Source organism: Daphnia magna, linkage group LG10, assembly GCF_020631705.1.
Source record: "Daphnia magna isolate NIES linkage group LG10, ASM2063170v1.1, whole genome shotgun sequence".
Classification (NCBI taxonomy): Eukaryota; Metazoa; Arthropoda; class Branchiopoda; order Diplostraca; family Daphniidae; genus Daphnia; species Daphnia magna.
Window position 1 is genome coordinate 4,580,434 of NC_059191.1, and position 22,597 is coordinate 4,603,030.

Here is a 22,597-nt window from a genome sequence, read left to right on the forward strand (position 1 = left end):
TATTTCAGAGCTTTAGCTAAGTAAATAATAGTTGGGCTACGTACTATGTATCCTGAATCCTGATAACATGAAGTAATGGTCTAATGGACGCTTGACGGCTTCAATTTTACTCTGAAATTGATGAGAACAGCACTCTGGTACGTACGTACGTGTACGTAGTCTACTAGCTGATACTCAAATAGAGAAACGGTATTTACGTAATTACGTTTACGTAGTATCTAGTACAGTGCCGGTCCAGTTATAGAACCGGCCTGTGCGTGGTTCTATAACTGAATGGTTCTATAACCAAGCACCCGATCTTAGTGCCACCTATCGTCGGCTCTTTCATCCCTCAAACTTTGACGGTCTTAGAATGTAAGGGCACATAGCAGAGTGGTAATGGTGTTCGCTATGGATCTAGAGTCCCGTGTTCGAACCGCTGCTATGACTAACTTAAAAAGATTTTTAATATGTGTGTAATATAGTCTATGGCTATGAATGGTGAGATACTAGTGTATCTTCATTAGTGGGGGACCATCCACAGAGGAAGTAGTTTGATGAACTAGAAGAACTGTTGTCATAACAGAAGGAAAAAGAAATTAGAGTTGATAGAAGGACTGGAATGGAACAAGGTGCTAGAAGATAAGAATGAATAGTGGAAGCTATTGTATTCTATTGTATTTGGTATGAATAACTTTACCGCCTATTATTATTGTATTTGGTATGAATAAATTTACCGCCTATTATTATTAGTTGGGTCATTGAACCAATGTACAACATTGCCTAAAAAGATAAAACCCATTACAGCAATATTTTATTGCATGTTTTAAAAGGCAAAACCCATTCATTCCCGCCATAGAAAATCGATATAGTTCATAATACGGCAGACGGTGGCGCTAAAACACGGCAAAGAAAAATCGGTTCGATAACCGAGCCGGTTCCTTAGCTAGGCGGTTCTATAACTGGACCGGCACTGTATTCTACTCAGATAATTAAATGGAATGGAGTAATCACTAAACACTAATCAGTAATGCTGTAATGGACGCTTGAATTTTTGTCTGAAATTTTAGAAGTATGAGAAATCGATAACGAGGACAGCTTCCGGTCAGAACAACGTTGTGACGATTAATTTTCAGATCAGATGACAGATGTCACATAATGTGAAAATTTGCTTCGAAATAAGAGAATCATTGATTCAAATTAATTTTATTGAAAAACACAAATTTTGGTAAGAATAAAAAATCGGAAAATCAGGCAAAATTGATTCGGCAGATCACTGCTCCCAGTAATACGTAAAATTTAAATAAAATTGAGCGGGAAAAATAATTTATATATTATTAGCTCTGGGTAAGGGCTATCCATTTCTGCAAAATTTATTTATTTCGGGCTTATAGTTTCCCGATAATAATTTTTTAAATTTCATGTACAGTATTACTAGGAGCAAGGGATTACCTGATACCCCTTAAACCGCACTCACCTGCCCAAAAAATGGAAAATCGGTTTACCACTGGAGAAATTATATTTTAAGCAATAATTTTACAGAAATGGATAGAGATTATCAAGAGCTATCCATTTCACAAATTTTTTACAATTTCTAACTACTCGAACTAATTGTTTTCCCGGCTTTAATTTTTATTGGGACGGGAAATTCCCTGAGACCCGAAGAAAACTATCGATTTTGCGTACAATGATTGATAGTCAACCCTAAGAAATCAATACCAAACTGGTAATCGATTACGATAACAATAATTGTTTAGTACAACCTGCACAGCTTCTTGAGACAAGTGCGTCACGCCATTCGTTATTGAATGGTGAAATTTGTCCAACCTCCATTATTTTAAATTTTGTGATGAAATTTATTTTATTCTTTCTTACTGGTAGGCTTCATCTGTTTTGATGGTCACATGAAATTTTATCTTTCATCAAGGATATCTGAACGTTAAAACAGACAAGCGAGCTAGAGTTTTTCTGGAGAGGCGTTGACACGTGAACTCTACGTTCTGTAACCACCTGCAATCAAATAGATTTGCGTCAAATCCGATCATCTGAAGAGTGGCAAGTAGTACCCTGAGATATTTCCTCTTAATCTTGTGAATTTTTAGGCTTTACTCTTCTATATAAATCTAAATATTTAATACTTTATGTAGATATTGGGAAATGTCTGCGCTGAACAGTCTGTTCTCATTTACAAGCCCAGCAGTGAAAAAACTACTTGGTTGGAAGCAAGGTGATGAAGAAGAAAAATGGGCTGAAAAAGCTGTTGATTCATTGGTTAAAAAGTTGAAAAAGAAAAAAGGTGCAATAGAAGAATTGGAGAAAGCACTTAGCTGTCCTGGACAACCAAGCAAATGTGTCACTATTCCAAGAAGTTTAGATGGTAGATTGCAGGTAAATCTTACACTTATTGTACCTAGTTTTAAATTGAGTGTATGAAACACACGAGGAAATGTAGAATGTATCTGATGGGTTTCCTGTTTATATTTCTTCAAGGTGTCACATCGCAAAGGTTTACCCCATGTGATATATTGTCGTGTGTGGCGATGGCCAGATTTGCAATCTCATCATGAATTGAAACCTTTAGAAATATGTGAATATCCCTTTTCTTCAAAGCAAAAGGAAGTGTGCATTAACCCTTACCATTATAAGAGGGTGGAAAGTCCTGTGCTGCCTCCTGTTCTTGTGCCAAGACATTCAGAGTTTGCCCCAGGGCATTCACTTCTGCCTTTTCAACAGTTACCTGAACCAGCAATGCCTCATAATGTCTCATATTCAGCTCATGGTTTTGCCAATCAAGCAGTTGGCTTGCCTCAAGCACCAGGGCCATCAAGCACTAAAAGTATGGAAAGACCAGTGGCCAGTGCCTTAAGTTCTCTATCAGTTACCACCAACCCAACATCACCTATGAGTAATGTTTCAAGCCCTGCGCCTAATAGCCCTTACAACAGTTTACCAGGTTATAAAAATTCTTTATATTGAATGTTCAGTTTTTAACTACAAAAGTCTTAAGTTAACATCAATATTTTTAACCCAATTCCTTTTTTTTTTTTATATAGCTGAAACACCACCACCAGCTTACAGTCCCCATGATGAAAATGCTTCCTCACAGGAACCTATGGATACAACTCATGGCCCTGTTGGTGACCTTGCTCCTGTGGCTTATCAAGAGCCCATTTATTGGTGTAGCATCGCATATTATGAATTGAATTCACGAGTCGGCGAAGTATTTCACGCTCAGTCCCATTCAATAATTGTGGATGGATTCACAAATCCTGATAACAAATCGGATCGATTTTGTCTTGGCCAACTTTCGAATGTCAACCGCAATTCGACCATAGAAAATACGCGGCGACACATTGGAAAAGGTGATAATTTTAAGTTGTGCGTAATGAACCAGTTACCAAATCTAATGAGTCAGTTTTGAATTGAGCAATATTAATGATATTTATGTGTATTAGGTGTCCATTTGTATTACGTGGGGGGTGAGGTTTATGCCGAATGTTTGTCCGACTCCGCTATATTTGTTCAATCTCGTAATTGTAATCATCACCATGGATTTCATCCCACAACCGTATGCAAGATTCCTCCTGGTTGTTCCCTTAAAATATTTAATAATCAGGAGTTTGCTCAGCTTCTGTCACAATCAGTCAATCATGGATTTGAAGCAGTGTATGAGCTCACCAAAATGTGTACAATAAGGTACAATCGAATTATTTATTTGCTGTGCGTATTCTTAATCTTTGTATTTTTAGAATGTCATTTGTAAAAGGTTGGGGCGCAGAATACCATCGCCAGGACGTCACAAGCACCCCATGTTGGATAGAAATACATCTTCATGGACCACTACAATGGTTGGATAAAGTTCTAACTCAAATGGGGTCGCCACATAATCCCATTTCATCTGTCTCGTAACAATGTGATGCTTCGTTAAAATTCGCAACTTTATCATGGTTCATCTAATCATTGTAGAAGAAGACAGTGCAACGGTTTGTGGGGAAGCTGCAGTTATTTTCTTCAAACGTTGTAGATGACTCCGTTGCGACAGTCTTTTTCACAGTTGAAAATTTGTTTACAGATCCATGCTAAATTGCGAATAGGTTTGCGCCGCAAATCTTCAAGTGTACCCGCATTGATACTGCTTGTTTCTTATTTTAGTTTTCCTCCAATAGCGAGCACTTTTCCCGTTTCCGTCTGTACCAACGGGAACGCTAACGTGTGCCATAATCTCTGAATTTGCTCATTTGGACTTGAGAATCTGAAATTATCAACAACTAAAATGGAGAAAGCAATTTTAAAACATTTTGCTGGGTTTCCAGGAGGCATGTGACATTTCTTTCAAATAGATTTGGTTTCATTGTGTGCTATGGGATTATAAAATGTTCTATAAATGTCTTCGCACCATTTTATCAATAAATAGCGAAATCCACATTTCAGTTTACTAGACCTATTTCTGACAGCATACGTACAGTATAGTCTGAAGAATTAATTGAAATTTATGGTATTAACCCATTACTATGCAACCGTCCGTTATAGAAGAAACACGTCTGGTCGTACTGTATATTTTTAACACTATTTCACAATTGACATTTAAGTGATGACCATTCCGGAAAAGCGAACCAAGTTCCAAGTGTTTAATCCTTTTCCGAATAAAACAACTGCTTCAATAGATATTGGTTATGACTTATGAGACGAAAAATCTCAAACAGATATTAGCCGTGAAATACACGTTTCGTAATCGTAAAATCGTGGCTACAAGGGAATGCTGATCTCACAGCTCGTTTATCACCCTTTAACCCAGCCATTAAGGCATACTTGGATATTATGGGCTGTGGCAGAGAAAAGGACATGGTTTGTTCCTAAAATTAGGTATCCTGTTCTCTTCGCATAGCCTCGTTACTTATCAATCCACGGTAAAAAAAAAGGAAAAAAAATAAGGTGGATGAAAGAACATCGAGTATGAAAACTTGCAGACACGGTCGCGTATGCTAAATAAGATGAAGATGATTAGGGATGAAGCTGCTGGACGCTGGAGAATGTGTTCAAAAATCTCAGGAAATTGTTCCAGGCATTGGGCAACAATTCTTACCTTATTTTCAGCAGCGTGCGTCGCCCACGGTAACACCAAATGCATGGCCAGAGCTTATCGTTAATGCGTTATCTTTCTACATATCAGGCCCTGTTACAAATATGTTGCTACAGGAAATGCAGATAACAAAAGCTGCAACGCAATAGACCCGTTCCTGTTTCAGGTAAAACTACGTTGGTGTTAGAGGTGCAGGATCCGTCGACAACGATATTGGCATCCAGCCATCATTATTCGGAAGATTTAGCAGTGATCAGTAAATTTTTTTCAAATGGCGGGAGTAGGAAGTGGATGGCCCAAAAGCGAACGTGCTCTCCTTTGCATGAAGTACTTTCTCTTTGTGTTCAACGTTCTCTCTTTTGTAAGTATTGCCTGTTGCTTTAATTTTTATTTGAATTAGCTATGTTTTCAGACGGATTGTTGGTTGATTGAGTGGAATGATCGTACAAATGACACTCCAGGTGTAAAAAAAACGGTAAAAAACGAAAGAAAATATGTACAGTAACATAAATTACACAATTAAAACGAATACCCGATTTTGCTGGTCGTCGGTTCACAGCGACGGCTATCTGTCCCAATGTCTATACGACAAACGTAACTGATAACTTTTATTGCGAGATAGCAGCCTAGGAAATGTATTACGTTGAAATGAACCTTGCAACCGCCAACAAAGCCTTGGTTTATTCAAAAACTTGAATGTTGAAATTTTCCCTTAGTTAACGGCTGTCGTTATTCTCACCCTTGGATTATGGATCCGCTACGACTGGGATTTTAAACACTATATTTTGGAACTACGGCTCTATCAATTTTGGACAGGAGTTTACATTTTGATTGCTGCTGCCTCCATTGTCATGGCCATTTCGTTCCTTGGTTGTTGTGGAACCATCATGGAGAATCCAACTGTTCTAGGACTGGTAAATATAAGAAAGAACAAATTAATATTACAACTCCAGACTAGGTTTTTAAATTTCAGTCGTCCGAGCCAATGTTTGGTTGAAAGACATATTTTAAACATGACTATGCACCATTTTTATTTTGTTTTTCGTCTCTGCGAATTATAGTATGGTGTGTTGCTCATTGTATGTTTCCTTTTGGAAATCGCTGGGGTGGCTTACCTTTTGAATAATGGAACATTATGGTCCAATGTAACTTGGTGGCTGCGCGATCGCTTCTATGAGCTGATTTACGTAAGCGACACTAACGCAAGAGAAGCTCGAATTTTACGCATCATCCAAGAAGAGGTTATTTACCATCAAACTGGTTTTTGTTTTCTTTTCTTTAGCTTTTTTCTTTTTTGTTTATTCACCTTTCTTTCAATCTTTTTTTCCTCATAGATTGGTTGTTGCGGTTCGTACAGCTCGTTAGACTATATCAATGTTAACAAGCCTGTGCCAAATGAGTGCAGAGATAAAGCGACCGGGAACGAATATCTTGACGGGTGTTACATTCGAATGTCCCGGTATCTAGAAGAACGCAGTGGTTGGATCGCAGGAGTATCCTTATTTCTTGCAGCCTTGCAAGTAAGTTATCCGTACTTTAAACAAAAGTAATTAATAAAAATTAATAAATTAACAAATAAATAAATGTTGTATTACCTGTTTGACTGACACGTTTTGTTCGTCCTTCTTTCGACATTGCTTACCAGGTTTTTGGCATTACGGCAAGCCTTACTATGCGGCACACCCTACGCAAACTTGAAAGTGAAGGTAAAGTATACAATCCTGTGAAGAAGTCCAAAGCCTAAATCCTTCGTCGCACTTTTTTTGTTGACATTATTTTGGAGCATTAGCTGCTTAGACACGATCAAGTCTAATAGAATTCATTTGAATCACTATCTTATCAACATTTTGCTGAAACATTAGTAAACAAACTAAAGAAAATACACCGCATATCGTGAACATATTTTATTTATTTTCCCTGAGAGATTTACCTTGATAAAGCTAGAAGGCTATGCCGTGATTATGGGCCCCAAAATGTTTATTATTTCCCCAGGGGTTCCAGCCGGGTGGCGATTGGCTGCGAATTGGGCAGAATTTTTGCGTGCAGAAACGGGAATTTTTTCGTTTTAATTTTTTTTAAATGTTATTCGCCGTCTAAAACTACGTGCCCTAGGCTTGTTTCCAAATCTGTAGGGTTCTTTGTTAATTTTATATAAATTTTTTTAAAAATCAAAATTCAAATTTCCGTCTTATAAGTCGGGCTGTGATTGGTTGGTGAATTTAGGGACCCTCCTATGTCGTGAGTTTTCGTTTTTTGAGTGAAATTTTCCTACAGTTCGATTCTTCATGTAAAACTGTATTGTTTAAGGTATTTTTCGTGATGAAAGGTTGGTTAGTTAATTTTTAATCTGTGTTTGTCTACAAATGGCGAGGGCGGCTGTCGTTTGTTATTTGTTGTATTAGCATTTTAAGAACAAGGAAGTCCCCCGTGAAAACTGCCTTGTACAATCAGTATTTCGTGTAGTGCCATCTAGTGGCAAAGGCAACGACGGAAATGTGCGATCCTAACCTAACCTAACCCGCCGTAGCGTTTTGGCACTACAACTATTTTACTTATTTTAGCCATCGCGGGCCTTTTATTATTTTTATATTATTATTTTATTATTGATCAACCTAACCGGTACTTTGTTTCAAACTAGGCTATCCCATTGCTGTTTTTTTTATTGAATAATTGCGCAATAGCGCGCGATAAGACCCGCAGCAGCATTTATTCAGTAGTGCACTAATCAAACTATAACCAATATTTGACGGGTTTAATTTACAGTTGTCCACTATTTCGAATTGGAATAATACGTTGTATTTAACTACATGATGACATGATAAAGTCGAATTGAAGAAAGGAAAAAAATAGAAAAAATTTTGTTATTGGAAAAAGGTGAAAATTAAAAAAATAGTAGATAAAACGAAGAATAAAATGGCAATGAAAATCAATTGTAGCTATGTGCTAAAAAACGTATTGCCAATTTTTATTTAAATTGAAAACAAAACAAAAAAAAAAAAAAAAATACCGTAGAATCCTGACCGCCTAACCTTCACTTCACCATTCAGCCCGGTTCAGCCATTGACGTATGCCCAACAAAATCTCGAAGGCGGACACCCAGTGGCCTTAATTCCAAAGGTAGTTCTACTGGTTGGTAGTTCAGTAATGTTTATCATGTTATCTGCCTATTAGAAATAGAGCGTAAGCATCAGGTGAGTAAATAGGGTTCTTTTTGCCTACGTACGCACTATGGTTATCCACAGTAATCCAGTAAGTTTCGTTGAAATATCATTGGAAATATCACCAACGGTTTGGGAAATAAAAAATAGATCAGTTTTCCGCATTACCCGATGTAAGATTTTACTCGAATTACTTTTCAAATATTTTGTTACTTAAACCAGAAAAAGAATTTTGAAAAATTTGGCTAATGTAAAGCTGCTATCGTTTCTTAGCATTTTCTTTTTCAGGCTGATAGGGGGCAAGTTTTAGCTGGCCACATAGGGCAAGTTACTTTCGATTTTGATGGCTTTTAAAAACGTGAAATCGTTCACTGACTTTCGGTTTCATGTGGTAGTTGTACAGTGAAAGACGGTTAGATTAGATCTTAAGTTCGTAAAACCATAAGATTCTTTGCAGAAAGTACCCCGCAATGAGATTAATTATTGTCATCTGTGACGTTGGGATTAGGAATCGGCCGGGATTACCGGAAACGCTAGCTTACTAATGATCGCGCCCCTATCTTCCGGTAGTAACTCAGGGCGAAACCTAGTCTGAATAATTTTACTTTTTATTTATTGGCATGTGTTTTTGCATGAAAACAGTAGTTTACTCAGTGTTGCCCCAAATCATTTCTTTGTAGATCAAATCTTTTTTCGATAAAAAAAAATTGATCTCCGCTCAAATCATTTCGAGAATAATCTGATTTGCGATAAATTTTTTCGATTAGCGAGTTCAATCGCTAATCCAAAAGTTACTTAAATAGAATTGATTAGCTAATGAAAAACATCTGTTAACAGATCTATACTCGCTAACTTAGCCAATGAACCAGACTCTCAGGTCTCGACCCTTCGAGACCGTCTCGCGGAGACCCAGTTGCTGGAATTTGAAGGGAAAGAATGGGGGTGTTTCCTGATATTCCCTTCCTCTAAATTCCAGACTGACAACCCGCGACGTCATCTACGGAGCTTAACATGCGGAGCTCAAGTTGTTTTGCAGGCGTTACTACTTACTACTCCTGGTGTACTTCATGCTTAAAGCTATACAAAAAATTGATCAACATTTGTTGATCTGAGATCAAATCAAAATCTATTTTCGATGATTTGATCCCAGATCAAAATTTTGATCGAGATTTTGAAATGGCTCAAAAAATGAGCGCGATCGGGGCAACTCTGATTTTACTGTATCTTTTTATTAGAAAACAAGTAACAGCTTGCAATTTTCACCGAAGTGAAGAGATGTGAAGGTTTTGGTGTGAAACCGTTTTTTGTTTAAAACTCCATTTTAAATACATTGGACACTGCACACACTGTAATGATCAACTTACCCAGTTGTAGGGGCAAAAATTGGTAAATATTTTTTTTGTTTGGTTTTTCCAAACGTAAATTAAGCTTACACGAATGACGGCAGACGTTTAAAAAAAAATCGTATGATAGCTAAATTATTTTTTTTAAAGACAAGAATCGATTAATAAAGTGTGAAAAAAAGGAAAAAAGACCCAAAAATGTGAGGGGAAAAGAAAAAAGGTGTGACACCTCTTTCTATTCTCCCCTATTGTTCTAATGGAGATATTTACTAGAAGTGCACTGAAGAAGAAAATAAGGCCAGAGAGGGATTTCGAGATTGGACGGATTGGAATAAACGAACTATGAAAAAGGCGATTGAGTTCGATAGGATCAGCTACTTACGGAAGAAATGTATTGATATTATTAAACACTGCATACAACTTGGAAAATTTAGAGCAATAACAGAACGCAATTCGTTCGTGTTACACACCTGCAATTGCAAAAATATTTGATCCAAAATGTTTCGTGGCATGGACGATGCCACGGCCTAGGCGTTTAATGAATTTCGAGTTCTCATTATCATGGCCATTCGCATACTTCAAGACTGAAATGGAAAAATACAGTTGTCGAAGCATGAGATTCATCTTCATACCTTGCCTTCCCTCATTCACAGACACATCAGTCACAAAACGCGCCAAATGGCGGATCGAATTCTTCGAAAAATTGGAGCTATTTGTTAATCCGTCTTCCCGTCTAAAGTTATTGCTCGTTACTGGACGAAGCTCCCAAAACATGTGAAGGAGCTAACGCTGCTTGTTGCAGTTCGTTAAAAGAAGTTTCCAAACACTGGTGCAGTTCAGCGTAGCTTACAACAAGAACGTTCTGTTGATCTCGCGAAGTTAAACATATCTACAACGTAAAACACAAATCGACAAAAACATTTAAAAATAAGTAGAAAAGTTAACTGCAAGACTTGCCGACTCTCAGATGGGTGTGCGGGGACCCTTCTTTAATTTAGTTTTATAGTTTATACATTAATTATTAATATTATCATTACTTTTTTTTTGCCTTGGGGAGATGATGTTCTTTCCCTGTGCTGAAGAACTTCCACATCTTTTTTAAAAGATGTATGAAAGATCTTCCGAGTCGGCAGGCCCTGATTAATTAACAAGTAATTCCAAAACACATACTTTATCTTGCGAAGCTGTATCAAGTCGATTGAGACACGCGACAATGTGTGCCAAATCAACCCATGGTCGACCGTCATCCGTACAAGGATGAAGCATATAATCTCGAAACAACTTGAGTAAATATCTGTCACCCGTTTCCGACCACGTTGAATCCAAATTTAACCTATACCAACGCAACATAAAAAGTTCGATGCGTTTAGGACGAGCAAAATAAAGTGTGGCAATTTCTCCTTACTCCGGTCGGTCAACAACAGTTCCGAGTTTTCCAAGCAAACGGAACAGACGACCATTATCCAATTCTCTGGCAAGCTGATCTTCAAGATAGTCGGCATGCAAAGTAGCTGCTTCTAATTGGCTGAAAAATCGAGCACCAATCATAGGCATTACTTCCTGAATGTTCTTGGCTCTAGAACCTTGAGGGGTGGAGAGCAAATACCTATAACAATTAACAAAGTAGTCGTACACATGAATCTCAAATGATAAAATCATTATACATTCCAAAAGAATGATGAATTTTGTAACGAGGAAATAACGACGAGCAATACTGACATAACTAAATTTCGAAGATCCGAGGAATAATTTTTACTGATGATATCCATAGAAGTGGGAACATTATCTCGTTGGAGAGCCAACAAAGAGTTGCAGGCCAATGCAAGAATAAGCTTTCCCAAAGCCAAGAGGTCTTCTTGCTTTAATAATAACAAAAAAATGTATATCGTTACCGTAGATTAATCAGAAAAAAAAGAAAAACAAAAAACCCTGATGCCAACCTGATAATGCGGAATCAAAGCTGAGACGTTGGAAGAACTCGAGTCATAGGTGAGTACATCAAAAATTCCGCCACCACATAATCGTAAACGGCCTCTTGAGGTCACCAGTACTTTGGATGGATCTAATGCTCTTACGGCCAAACCAGCGGAATGGACGGATCGCAAAGCTGAACATAGTTCAATTATGTAACTCCACAGTAAAGACTCTGGTAATACACCTAATACAATTGCGAATTTTTTAAAATACAGTAATAGATAAAACAAAAAATGTGGAATTTGTTGTTTGGAAGACCTTTGCCAGCCTGTTGTTGTAACATTCGATTCTTCTGCATTGTATACGGACGGGGCGCAGAAGGGTCACTGCTGAATGGATCCAGATGTGGAGCCGTTGAAGCTAAATACTTCGTCAGAAGTGTTTCAGCTCCAGGATAATAATCGTATGCAAAAACTATGGAATGATCGCCAAAGGCCTTGGTTGTAAAGGCTTCTCTCAAAGTCACCAAATGACACTGTTGCACTTTTCTCCACAGTTCAACCATCGACATACATTTAGCACTCGTGACTCTGTAACCTAGAGACGCAATTATTAAGTTTTGACGAAAATCTTCTTCTTTAATGATACTTCCACCCTCCCAATAATTATCAGGAAGCGTGAGTCAGTTGTGTTTTCAATATTTAATTACCATGAATCCTCTTCAAGCAATATCGCATGCCAGTTTTGCTGTTAGAGGCTTTATAGGTAGAAGTAATTAAGCCGTAAGTGTTGGACTTGACAGCCTGATTTAATGTATGAGTTTCAAGGGGAACCAGCTCATGATAATGATCAACATCTGACGGTAAATCTGTTTGGAAAGAAAAAATATTCTCAGGTTAGACCACACATTTTAACATGACATCAGTAACATACATGTCACCACAAAAGATTATTTTTTACATTGTCATAAGAATATAACAGTCTGTAGAAGCCTAGGTTAGATAACAGAAACTTGAATTGGAGGACAAAAAATAATGTTTTATGTTGAAAATCAATGGATTTAAAATACCTGGAAATAAAGCAGGATCTGATGTCAATAAAGCCACTGAGTTTCTTTGGATGAGGTCAGCTCTTATGTCTTCATTCATAAAAAATGAAGATCTCTGTTGACCAGTACAACTTAGTAAAAAACTAGAAGGCCCACTGTAAACTGAAAACAAATGATTGGGTTGTTGTGATGTTGAGACCAATTGGTTTGGAGACTGAATTCTTCTGCTCAATACTGCAGTATGAGCTATTTTATCGGTAGCTTGACCCCCATGATTTTGAATAGTTAGATCTTCATGGTTAGGTTTGATGTCATCTTCTGGTGTATAATAATAGGTAGTACCACCAACATTTTCCTGTGTCACAATCATTGGAAACAGACATAGGAAATAAAATTACTCATTTATATATGATAAAACAGAGTATAGCGATAAAATTTGAATTGCATGAACACACACCTCAAAGAGAGATGAATTAGATTCTCCAGCTGTTTGTATATCTGGTGATATGGATAACTCTTGTGCTTTATGCATACATTCATCTTTAACTGAAAAAGCATAATTAGAAAATGTTGACTTGTTTACATTTTTCTCAAACGACTGATCTAAGCCATTACTCTCAATAATTGACAAACTTAGTTCTGTAGATATTGATGCGGTGGTGGAATTGGCTGATCGAGATGGCGATGAAAATAAATGTATCGGAAACGTCGGAGATATACTGGATCGCGGAATGGAATTGTGTAAAAACTGACAATCATTTCCATAAAAACAAGTTCCAGACGCGGCGAAATAACGACACACAACAGGCTTACGCGAATGACTAACTACATCGTCCATTATAAACCAAAATAATAGCTTTTCTTGGTTAACTGTAACCAAAGAAGATAAAGAAACAATTGCTCCGTTCGTTTCAGCGTCACTCACTATTCGTAGCTACCCTATCAACTACTCTTAGGGGTTACAATATTTAGTCGTAAATCGTACCGTGTTCAGTTTACGTTTCTACAACAGTAGTGTAATCTAGAAGCGGTGTAAGACATGGACTACTCTAACTTAAGGACGGGATTCTTTCCCTATCTCGCCGTGTTAAAGCTTGTCGGGTGGGCTCTTTTCACGAAAAAAATAAAAATTATATCATTAAATGCAGCTTTAAAAGGCAATTCTAATTACATATTTTTTTTCTTTATTAAAGTATAATTTAAGGAGATATTTCGATTTTAATTGTAGAAGGAGGGGAAAAGGGCGGGCCGCCGGTGCCATCTATCAACCAAAAATCGCAAGTTCTTGCTGATTGAGAACTGAACTTGCAACTTGGTCTCCACCAGTGGATCCTATCTTTTAGGAAAAATAAGATAAGATAAGATAAGATAAGATACTTTTGGTATCTTTTCTGTATCTTATATCTTGTAAAAATTTCGAAGAAAAAATAGTATCTTTATCTTTAGGGTAAGCTCATTTTAGCCTAAAGTTACCTAAAAGATACAAGATACTTTTGACCCCATCTACCGGGAAAAAGTCAAGCTACCTGTAGCAAATTTTATTTAAAGTCAGTTTTCCGTCATGCCTTTTTTCTTTGTCTGCTGCTACTGACCTGACCTGAGTACTGCTAGTCTGCTACTGACCACAGTACTGAAATTACGACAGTTAAATTCAGGCATTCAGTGTGGCTTCCGATATATTAACGGCCAAACGGTCTGCCATGAAACCCGATCTTTTTCTAACTTAATGCTCATTAAGTGTAATGCTGGACTTAACGTAGGCTCATTTGATGAATAAATGAAAAGTAATGCTGAAAATGGATTTCCACGTAAAAATTTAATAAAAATCCAATGCGTTTTTTTTGGTATTAAAGTATCTTATATCTTATCTTATCTTATCTTTAGGCTCTTCAAAAAAATTTCAAAAATATCTTATCTTAACGATTTTTTTTAGATACTATCTTGTATCGGAGCATTTTTTTCGGTATTGATGAAATATCTTAACTTAACTTAACTTTTTTTTTTTTTTCAGTATCTGTATCTTTAGGGTAAAAAAAAAAAGATAGGATTCACTGGTCTCCACGAGACGGTCTCGAAGGGTCAAGACCATCATCGCTACATCCAGTGGGACTATTCCGGCCCTCTGATTGGCTCTCTCCTTCTCCTCACCCTAAAGCCCCTCCACCCTTTCTGCTTGTGGTGTGTGGTGTGTGTGGGGCGTGTGTGGAGTTTTTCGTCGGGCTGTCGCCTTCATTTGTTTATTTTTCGTGTGTTTACTAGGGGCCCTCACTCCGTTCAGGAAGTTCCCGATAGGGTACAGCCTGGACGCCAATTCGCCACACAGAAACCCGGAAACCATTTGCTCTTCCGGAAAAACTGACGACTGAGGCTGTGAGTAATTTCCCGATAGGGATTCTATCAAAACTCGCATTTCCCAACCCCCTGATACAGGCACCCCTACCCTTCTACAACAACCGGTGGATCGACCGACACTTTTTCTGAGACTTTACCCCAGAGATGGCGCTGATGGCGCGGCGATTTCAGGGGTGTCTACACTAATCTTTCGTTCGTTTTTTTATTTTAGATGCTGTGCCGCTGAGATTGGTCTCCTTTTGTAGAGGAAATAACGCAGCAGCTCCCGGTCGAGTCCCCGTTTTTATCGGCTGAATAGAAAAAGGAGTGCGGAGCAGTTTAGTCGGCCCATTCGAGTCGATTTCAGGGTCTCGTACGTATCTTTTATACGTTTTCTTATTTTAGATGCTGTGGCGCAAAACTTGACGTCATGTTGTAGAGGAGATAACGCGGAGATTAACGAAGGGGTCGTGTCAATTATCGGCTCAACGATAAAGGAACACGGAGCAATCTAAGAGCGACTCGAAGTTTTGGGAGATTTTTTTTCAGAGAGATGGCGCGTCGGTCATGAAGATAGGGAAAAATCAGGCCGCGAAGTGGTTTTCAAGGCGGGGCTTTGTGCGTCGCCTGGCAACGGACTGGTTTTTCCACAGGCCGTGTGAGGTTGTCGACATGGTCTCACTACATATGTATTAAGCAACTTGATCTCGGTCGCCGAGGTGAACCCTACCGTCTTTCATGGGTACACAGAAAGGTTGTAGGGTTCGCTCCGACGACACTAGGGGGAATTATTTACATCGTGCAACTGCACATCTTCCCTCCTCTCTACAAAATCCCCGAGCCGTTATTTTTTTGTTTTGTTATTTGTTATTATTTATGTTTATTGTTTATTTTTATTTCTGTTTCCATTCCGAAATACAATGCCTTTTAACTTTATAATTTTGTTTTCCTTTATTATAATATTACTTAATTAAGCAACGATATAATTTCATTAAAATTACTGTAATAATTGTGAATTTCCACTCATGGGCATTCGGGTAGTGGACCCGGTTTCAAAACCCGATATCATTACTGTGTACCCTATTTGACTTGTTTTTTGCAATACATCATAGTTTTATTTATTTTCCTTCACTTGCACACCCATTTTAAGTTAAGGCTGGGACATATCTTTTAAAGTGGGTATTTTAAACGAAAGAAAACCGCTTGATAAGCACCTACCCGAGTAATGACCCATCAGCTATTTTTCAGGTAGGTAGGTCGGTGCGGTTTAACGTGTCTCGGGTAATCCCTCTATCACAGTACACAAAATTAAAATAGCTTTATAGGTAACAATATTAGGTCTAAATAAACAAATTTTACAGAAATGGATAGCCGATGATGGGGGCTATCCACTTCCGTAAAATTTTTACTTAAAAATACCTAACCGAGTAGTAAACCGATTGGATATTTTTGTCGGTGTGGTTTGACGGATCGTAAATTAAATGAATTATAATCGGTAAACCATAAGCTCTATATTTTAAAAAAATTACAGGAATGGATAGCTCTTGATTAGATCAATCCATTTGTGCAAAATTATCGCATTAAAAATTTTTACTAGGGTAGTAAACCGGTTTACAATTTTTGTTAAGGTCAGTGTAGTTTCACGGGTATCGGGTAACCCCCACCTCCCCTGATTTATGTAAAACTTAAATAATTTTTTGCGGAAAAACTATAAGTCCAAATTAAATAAATTTTACAGATATCAATAGCCCTCATCAAGATCTATCTATTTCTATTAAAAATTTTGAACAAATATTCATAGAAAAAAAATTGAAAAAGGATTATATTTTTTACTTTTGTCAATAGGGTCGAGTATATCCATAGAGCGCAAAAACTATAAAAAAACGTCTTGTCTCAAGTTTTTTGTTTATGAATATTTTTTCATAATTTTTACAGAAATGGGTAGCTTTTGATGAGGGCTATCGATATCTGTAAAATTTATTTAATTTGGACTTATAGTTTTTCCGCAAAGAATTATTGAAGTTTTACATATATCAGGGAGGTGGGGGTTAGCCGATACCCGTGAAACCGTACCAACCAAAGCAAAATATTGTAAATCGGTTTACTACCCTAGTAAAATTTTTTAATGCGATAATTTTGCACAAATGGATTGATCTAATCAAGAGCTATCCATTCCTGTAATTTTTTTCAAATATAGAGCTTATGGTTTACCGATTATAATTCATTTAGTTCATGATCCGTCAAACCACACCGACAAAAATATCCAATCGGTTTACTACTCGGCTAGGTATTTTTTAAGTAAAAATTTTACGGAAGTGGATAGCCCCCATCATCGGCTATCCATTTCTGTAAAATTTGTTTATTTAGACCTAATATTGTTACCTATAAAGCTATTTTAATTTTGTGTACTGTGATAGAGGGATTACCCGAGACACGTTAAACCGCACCGACCTACCTACCTGAAAAATAGCTGATGGGTCATTACTCGGGTAGGTGCTTATCAAGCGGTTTTCTTTCGTTTAAAATACCCACTTTAAAAGATATGTCCCAGCCTTAAATTAAAATGGGTGTGCAAGTGAAGGAAAATAAATAAAACTATGATGTATTGCAAAAAACAAGTCAAATAGGGTACACAGTAATGATATCGGGTTTTGAAACCGGTTCCACTACCCGAATGCCCATGAGTGGAAATTCACAATTATTACAGTAATTTTAATGAAATTATATCGTTGCTTAATTAAGTAATATTATAATAAAGGAAAACAAAATTATAAAGTTAAAAGGCATTGTATTTCGGAATGGAAACAGAAATAAAAATAAACAATAAACATAAATAATAACAAATAACAAAACAAAAAAATAACGGCTCGGGGATTTTGTGTAGAGGAGGGAAGATGTGCAGTTGCACGATGTAAATAATTCCCCCTAGTGTCGTCGGAGCGAACCCTACAACCTTTCTGTGTACCCATGAAAGACGGTAGGGTTCACCTCGGCGACCGAGATCAAGTTGGTATTAAGGTCACACTTATTGCACCTCACACAGCGTTGCCAAACAATATCAATTTTTGATTTATTATTTTTTTTTCCCTATTTTTTTTTAGTCTGCTTCGAGTCGCGACTTTCCTTCTTGATCTAGAACGAGCAATATGTTTTCTTTTCGTTAACATTAACATTAGGCAACTAAAAAAAATGTTACTTTTAATATTTAATATTCAGGATTAAATTTTTTTATTTTTTACAGGTCATGCAAAACCATTCGTCAGCCACATTTACAGGACAATCATTAACGCACATTTTGTGGTACCATTTGTTGTAACCCTTTTTATCACATCCGATGAACTCCAAGCATTTTTTCTCTCACCCTTTTCTGCGACAGGTACAAAACAGATTTTCTGTTTCGACAGTCTCGTGAGATCTCGTGGCACGACTTTGAATGGATGGAAATGGAGTCATGCATGCCAAATTTTATTTCCCTAACTTGTAAAATGATGAAACACCACACGAAAAATGAGTTCCGTCTCCCTTTTTACTTCCCAAAAACCGCTTCCGTGTTTAACACAGAGCTTACGGGGAAACGGCTTTAGCGAAAATCACTGCCGTTAGTTATCTTTAATCCCCTCCTCTTCCGTTTTTGTCTTATATTAAAGAGCTAATTCTCTTCTACAAACCCAGTAAAAGATTTTTGGAAGGGGGAATTAGTTTTAAAGTTATTAGATTTTATATACAGCCCATATTTCCTGAAATTTTCTAAATATTGGTCTTATAGTTTTTCATTTACATGTTAAAAACCATTAATGAAGTTGGTGCGCTAACAAAACTGTTTTCGTTAATTTTTTAAACGGCTAGTCTAAAGAGAAAACCAATGACTAAATCGAAATCAGCGTTCAATTTCGATTATACCGTCTGATTTCTGGAGAATTTCAAGAGATGTCATTTTTGGCCGATTTTGACAAAAGTGGAAAGGCTATACCCTTCCCACTTTTTCATTTTTGACCAAATTTCAAATTTGGCTTAAAATACATGATTTAGATTCAGAATTGAATGAAAATCACGGAAATCAGGTTTACTTTTCTATTGGTCTTATAGTTTTTCATTTAGATGTTAAAAACCATAAATGAAGTTGGTGCGCTAACAGTTTCGTTAATTTTTTAAACGGCTAGTCTAAAGAGAAAACCAATGACTAAATCGAAATCATCGTTCAATTTCGATTATACCGTCTGATTTCTGGAGAATTTCAAGAGATGTCATTTTTGGCCGATTTTGACAAAAGTGGAAAGGCTATACCCTTCCCACTTTTTCATTTTTGACCAAATTTCAAATTTGGCTTAAAATACATGATTTAGATTCAGAATTGAATGAAAATCACGGAAATCATGTTCATTTGTCTATTGGTCTTATAGTTTTTCATTTACATGTTAAAAACCATAAATGAAGTTGGTGCGCTAACAGAACTGTTTTCGTTAATTTTTTAAACGGCTAGTCTAAAGAGAAAACCAATGACTAAATCGAAATCAGCGTTCAATTTCGATTATACCGTCTGATTTCTGGAGAATTTCAAGAGATGTCATTTTTGGCCGATTTTGACAAATGTGGAAAGGCAATACCCTTCCCACTTTTTCATTTTTGACCAAATTTCAAATTTGGCTTAAAATACATGATTTAGATTCAGAATTGAATGAAAATCACGGAAATCAGGTTTATTTTTCTATTGGTCTTATAGTTTTTCATTTACATGTTAAAAACCATAAATGAAGTTGGTGCGCTAACAGTTTCGTTAATTTTTTAAACGGCTAGTCTAAAGAGAAATCCAATGACTAAATCGAAATCAGCGTTCAATTTCGCTTAAACCGTCTGATTTCTGGAGAATTTCAAGAGATGTCATTTTTGGCCGATTTTGACAAAAGTGGAAAGGCTATACCCTTCCCACTTTTTCATTTTTGACCAAATTTCAAATTTGGCTTAAAATACATGATTTAGATTCAGAATTGAATGAAAATCACGGAAATCAGGTTTGCTTTTCTATTGGTCTTATAGTTTTTCATTTAGATGTTAAAAACCATAAATGAAGTTGGTGCGCTAACAGTTTCGTTAATTTTTTAAACGGCTAGTCTAAAGAGAAAACCAATGACTAAATCGAAATCAGCGTTCAATTTCGATTATACCGTCTGATTTCTGGAGAATTTCAAGAGATGTCATTTTTGGCCGATTTTGACAAAAGTGGAAAGGCTATACCCTTCCCACTTTTTCATTTTTGGCCAAATTTCAAATTTGGCTTAAAATACATGAATTCGATTCAAAATTGAATGAAAATCACGAAAATCAGGTTTATTTTTCTATTTTTTTATAGTTTTTTATTAAAACATTAAAACCCTAAATTAAGTTGTTGCGCTAACAGCACTGTTTTCGTTAATTTTTGAAACGGCTTGTTTAACGAGAAAACCAATGACTAATTCGAAATCAGCGTTCAATTTCGATTATGCCGTGGGATTTTGGATAATTTCAAGAGATGTCGTTTTTGGCCGATTTTGACAAAAATGGGGAGGCGGGGTGAAGCGGGGATGATTACTTCACACTTCGTCTTCATCCTACATGGATACGTTGTCAGTTTTGCCGTAAGGACAAATGGTTTCCGAGATTCTATGGCGAATTGGCGACCAGGCCGGACCCTATCGGGAACTTCCTGAACGGAGTGAGGGCCCCTAGTCAAGTAGAGCAAGTTAGTTATATCGATGGGCAAACAGTTTGTTTAAGAAACGTTCAAACTGGACGAACTAGTGTCAAGTTAAACGTCATCTAGCGGTAGTAAATTACCTTTGGGAAACAAACAAATGAAAAAGAAAGAAGCTCCATTCGGATTTTAAATTATAATAAGTATCTTAATCAGAGTTAATGGAGTAGGGGGGAAAAAATAAAAAATAAAATAAATGAAAAATTTCCCGATAGGGATTCTATCAAAACTCACATTTCCCAACCCCCTGATACAGGCACCCCTACCCTTCTACAACGACCGGTGGATCGACCGACACTTTTTCTGAGACTTTACCCCAGAGATGGCGCTGATGGCGCGGCGATTTCAGGGGTGTCGACACTAATCTTTCGTTCGTTTTTTAATTTTAGATGCTGTGCCGCTGAGATTGGTCTCCTTTTGTAGAAGAAATAACGCAGCAGCTCCCGGTCGAGTCCTCGTTTTTATCGGCTGAATGGCAAAGGAGTGCGGAGCAGTTTAGTCGGCCCATTCGAGTCGATTTCAGGGTCTCGTACGTATCTTTTATACGTTTTCTTATTTTAGACGCTGTGGCGCAAAACTTGACGTCGTGTTGTAGAGGAGATAACACGGAGATTAACGAAGGGGTCGTGTCAATTATCGGCTCAACGATAAAGGAACGCGGAGCAATCTAAGAGCGACTCGAAGTTTTGGGAGATTTTTTTTCAGAGAGATGGCGCGTCGGTCATGAAGATAGGGAAAAATCAGGCCGCGAAGTTGTTTTCAAGGCGGGGCTTTGTGCGTCGCCTGGCAACGGACTGGTTTTTCCACAGGCCGTGTGAGGCTGTCAACATGGTCTCACTACATATGTATTAAGGTAACTGGTAACACCTATTGCACCTCACACAGCGTTGCCAAACTATATCAATTTTTCATTTATTTTATTTATTTATTTTTTTTTCCCCTCATTTTTTCTACTTGATGTCGGTCGTCGGGGCGAACCCTACCGTCTTTCATGCCGACACAGAAAGGTGGTAGGTAGGGCTCGGCCCCGCGACGATCGGGTACGATTTTGGCCGAACCGCGCGGTTCCTTTTTTTAAAAAGGCCAAACCGGTGCGGTTCGGTTTATCAATTTTTGGGAACCGATCGCACCGCGGTTTCCGCGGTTTTACCGCGGTTTGTTGAGTCACACCGCGGTTCTTACGGGTCACACCGCGGTTTTAGGAAAACAACAACACCGCGGTTTTAGGAAAAACAACAACACACCGCGGTTTTAGGAAAAACCGCGGTGTGACCTGTAAGAACCGCGGTGTGACCCGTAAGAACCGTGGTTTTAGACAGTTTACACAACAAGTTTTGCACAGTTTACACAACAGTATAAGTCGTAAATTATGTGAAAAACCAGTTGTATTTTTGCCCACATCATTACAACAATTTTCTTAATCATCATTCGTCAATGTTTTCAATATCGAATTCAGTCAGATTGTGGGAACGTGAATCAATTTCGTTGATCAAACCGGCTTTAGGCCTAAACCATGAGCGCAAGCAGATGAGGGCTTCAACAGTCTCGGAATTAAGGCTCATCCTAGCAATTGCAATACAATCTTTTCCAGTGTTGAACGCCCTCTCACTGCCTGCACTAGTGGCTGGAATGCTTAACATATCTCTAGCCATGTTTGATAATTTAGGCCATCTTTTAGACCTTTGGTCCCAGTAACTTAGTATATCGGTCGGATCACAGTTACTGGACTCGGTCTCCTCATTCACATACTGTTTCAATTCATCTGCTTTGATTCAGTAGTTTTTGTGGATATAATAGCAGCTATGAAAGAATGGTCCGTCTTGGATTTTGAACTTCCGTGTTTGGGTTTGGGATCACTATCAATCGTTGTTTCGCTGTCAGCTGGCAAACTATAGGATTTCAACATAAGATCAATACTAAAAAACGCGATTTACGCTCAACGCGATTTGATTGGTTGATTTGAAATTTCCGCCAAATTTTCAAAAAATTTCAAAATGGCGGCGGTTCGCACCGGTT

The 22,597-nt window shown here is 37.5% G+C and overlaps 3 protein-coding genes and 1 long non-coding RNA gene across 10 annotated transcripts; 3 read left to right on the forward strand and 1 right to left on the reverse strand.

Annotated features, from left to right (window-relative positions):
- Positions 1–1,671: 1,671 nt before the first annotated feature.
- Positions 1,672–4,404, forward strand: LOC116916450 (protein mothers against dpp). 5 transcript variants are annotated; one of them, XM_045179504.1, is made up of 7 exons: positions 1,672–1,763; positions 1,861–2,034; positions 2,127–2,367; positions 2,470–2,932; positions 3,033–3,341; positions 3,435–3,675; positions 3,729–4,404. In XM_045179504.1, exons 3-7 carry the CDS (start codon positions 2,137–2,139, stop codon positions 3,886–3,888), a joined length of 1,404 nt encoding a protein of 467 aa, XP_045035439.1. In that variant the 5' UTR covers positions 1,672–1,763; positions 1,861–2,034; positions 2,127–2,136; the 3' UTR covers positions 3,889–4,404. The 5 variants fall into 5 exon arrangements, with proteins under 5 accessions (XP_045035439.1, XP_045035440.1, XP_045035437.1 ...); XM_045179505.1 differs by having other exon boundaries at positions 1,715–1,856; positions 1,928–2,038; XM_045179502.1 differs by having other exon boundaries at positions 1,715–1,856; positions 1,928–2,034.
- An 801-nt stretch (positions 4,405–5,205) lies between these two features.
- Positions 5,206–6,957, forward strand: LOC123476794 (tetraspanin-2A-like). Its single transcript, XM_045179506.1, has 5 exons — positions 5,206–5,420; positions 5,776–5,973; positions 6,121–6,300; positions 6,394–6,579; positions 6,705–6,957. Exons 1-5 carry the CDS (start codon positions 5,331–5,333, stop codon positions 6,801–6,803), a joined length of 753 nt encoding a protein of 250 aa, XP_045035441.1. The 5' UTR covers positions 5,206–5,330; the 3' UTR covers positions 6,804–6,957.
- A 2,978-nt stretch (positions 6,958–9,935) lies between these two features.
- LOC116916447 (PAN2-PAN3 deadenylation complex subunit pan3) lies at positions 9,936–13,570 on the reverse strand. Of its 3 annotated transcripts, none has more exons than XM_045179514.1 (10): positions 13,156–13,569; positions 12,980–13,068; positions 12,544–12,877; positions 12,184–12,342; positions 11,793–12,071; positions 11,501–11,718; positions 11,280–11,419; positions 10,966–11,166; positions 10,731–10,893; positions 9,936–10,449 (listed from the first exon to the last, which is right to left on the reverse strand). In XM_045179514.1, exons 1-10 carry the CDS (start codon positions 13,358–13,360, stop codon positions 10,300–10,302), a joined length of 1,938 nt encoding a protein of 645 aa, XP_045035449.1. In that variant the 5' UTR covers positions 13,361–13,569; the 3' UTR covers positions 9,936–10,299. The 3 variants fall into 3 exon arrangements, 2 of the variants coding, with proteins under 2 accessions (XP_045035449.1, XP_045035448.1); XM_045179513.1 differs by having other exon boundaries at positions 13,138–13,568; XR_006651665.1 differs by having other exon boundaries at positions 10,277–10,449; positions 10,598–10,893; positions 13,138–13,570.
- A 4,519-nt stretch (positions 13,571–18,089) lies between these two features.
- LOC123476803 lies at positions 18,090–18,594 on the forward strand. The gene is made up of 2 exons (XR_006651668.1): positions 18,090–18,153; positions 18,230–18,594. It is a non-coding gene; the product is annotated as an uncharacterized LOC123476803 (long non-coding RNA).
- Positions 18,595–22,597: the final 4,003 nt, after the last annotated feature.

Coding starts and splice junctions, on each gene's coding strand:
- LOC116916450 (XM_045179504.1), top strand. CDS start 2,137: ATGTCTGCGCTGAACAGTCTGTTCTCATTTACAAGCCCAGCAGTGAAA. Junction 2,368..2,469: donor GTTTAGATGGTAGATTGCAG/GTAAATCTTACA, acceptor TATTTCTTCAAG/GTGTCACATCGCAAAGGTTT. Junction 3,342..3,434: donor GCGGCGACACATTGGAAAAG/GTGATAATTTTA, acceptor TATGTGTATTAG/GTGTCCATTTGTATTACGTG.
- LOC123476794 (XM_045179506.1), top strand. CDS start 5,331: ATGGCGGGAGTAGGAAGTGGATGGCCCAAAAGCGAACGTGCTCTCCTT. Junction 5,421..5,775: donor TGTTCAACGTTCTCTCTTTT/GTAAGTATTGCC, acceptor ATTTTCCCTTAG/TTAACGGCTGTCGTTATTCT. Junction 6,580..6,704: donor TATTTCTTGCAGCCTTGCAA/GTAAGTTATCCG, acceptor ATTGCTTACCAG/GTTTTTGGCATTACGGCAAG.
- LOC116916447 (XM_045179513.1), bottom strand. CDS start 13,360: ATGGACGATGTAGTTAGTCATTCGCGTAAGCCTGTTGTGTGTCGTTAT. Junction 11,167..11,279: donor GATCTTCGAAATTTAGTTAT/GTCAGTATTGCT, acceptor TAATTGTTATAG/GTATTTGCTCTCCACCCCTC. Junction 10,894..10,965: donor ACTGTTGTTGACCGACCGGA/GTAAGGAGAAAT, acceptor GCGTTGGTATAG/GTTAAATTTGGATTCAACGT.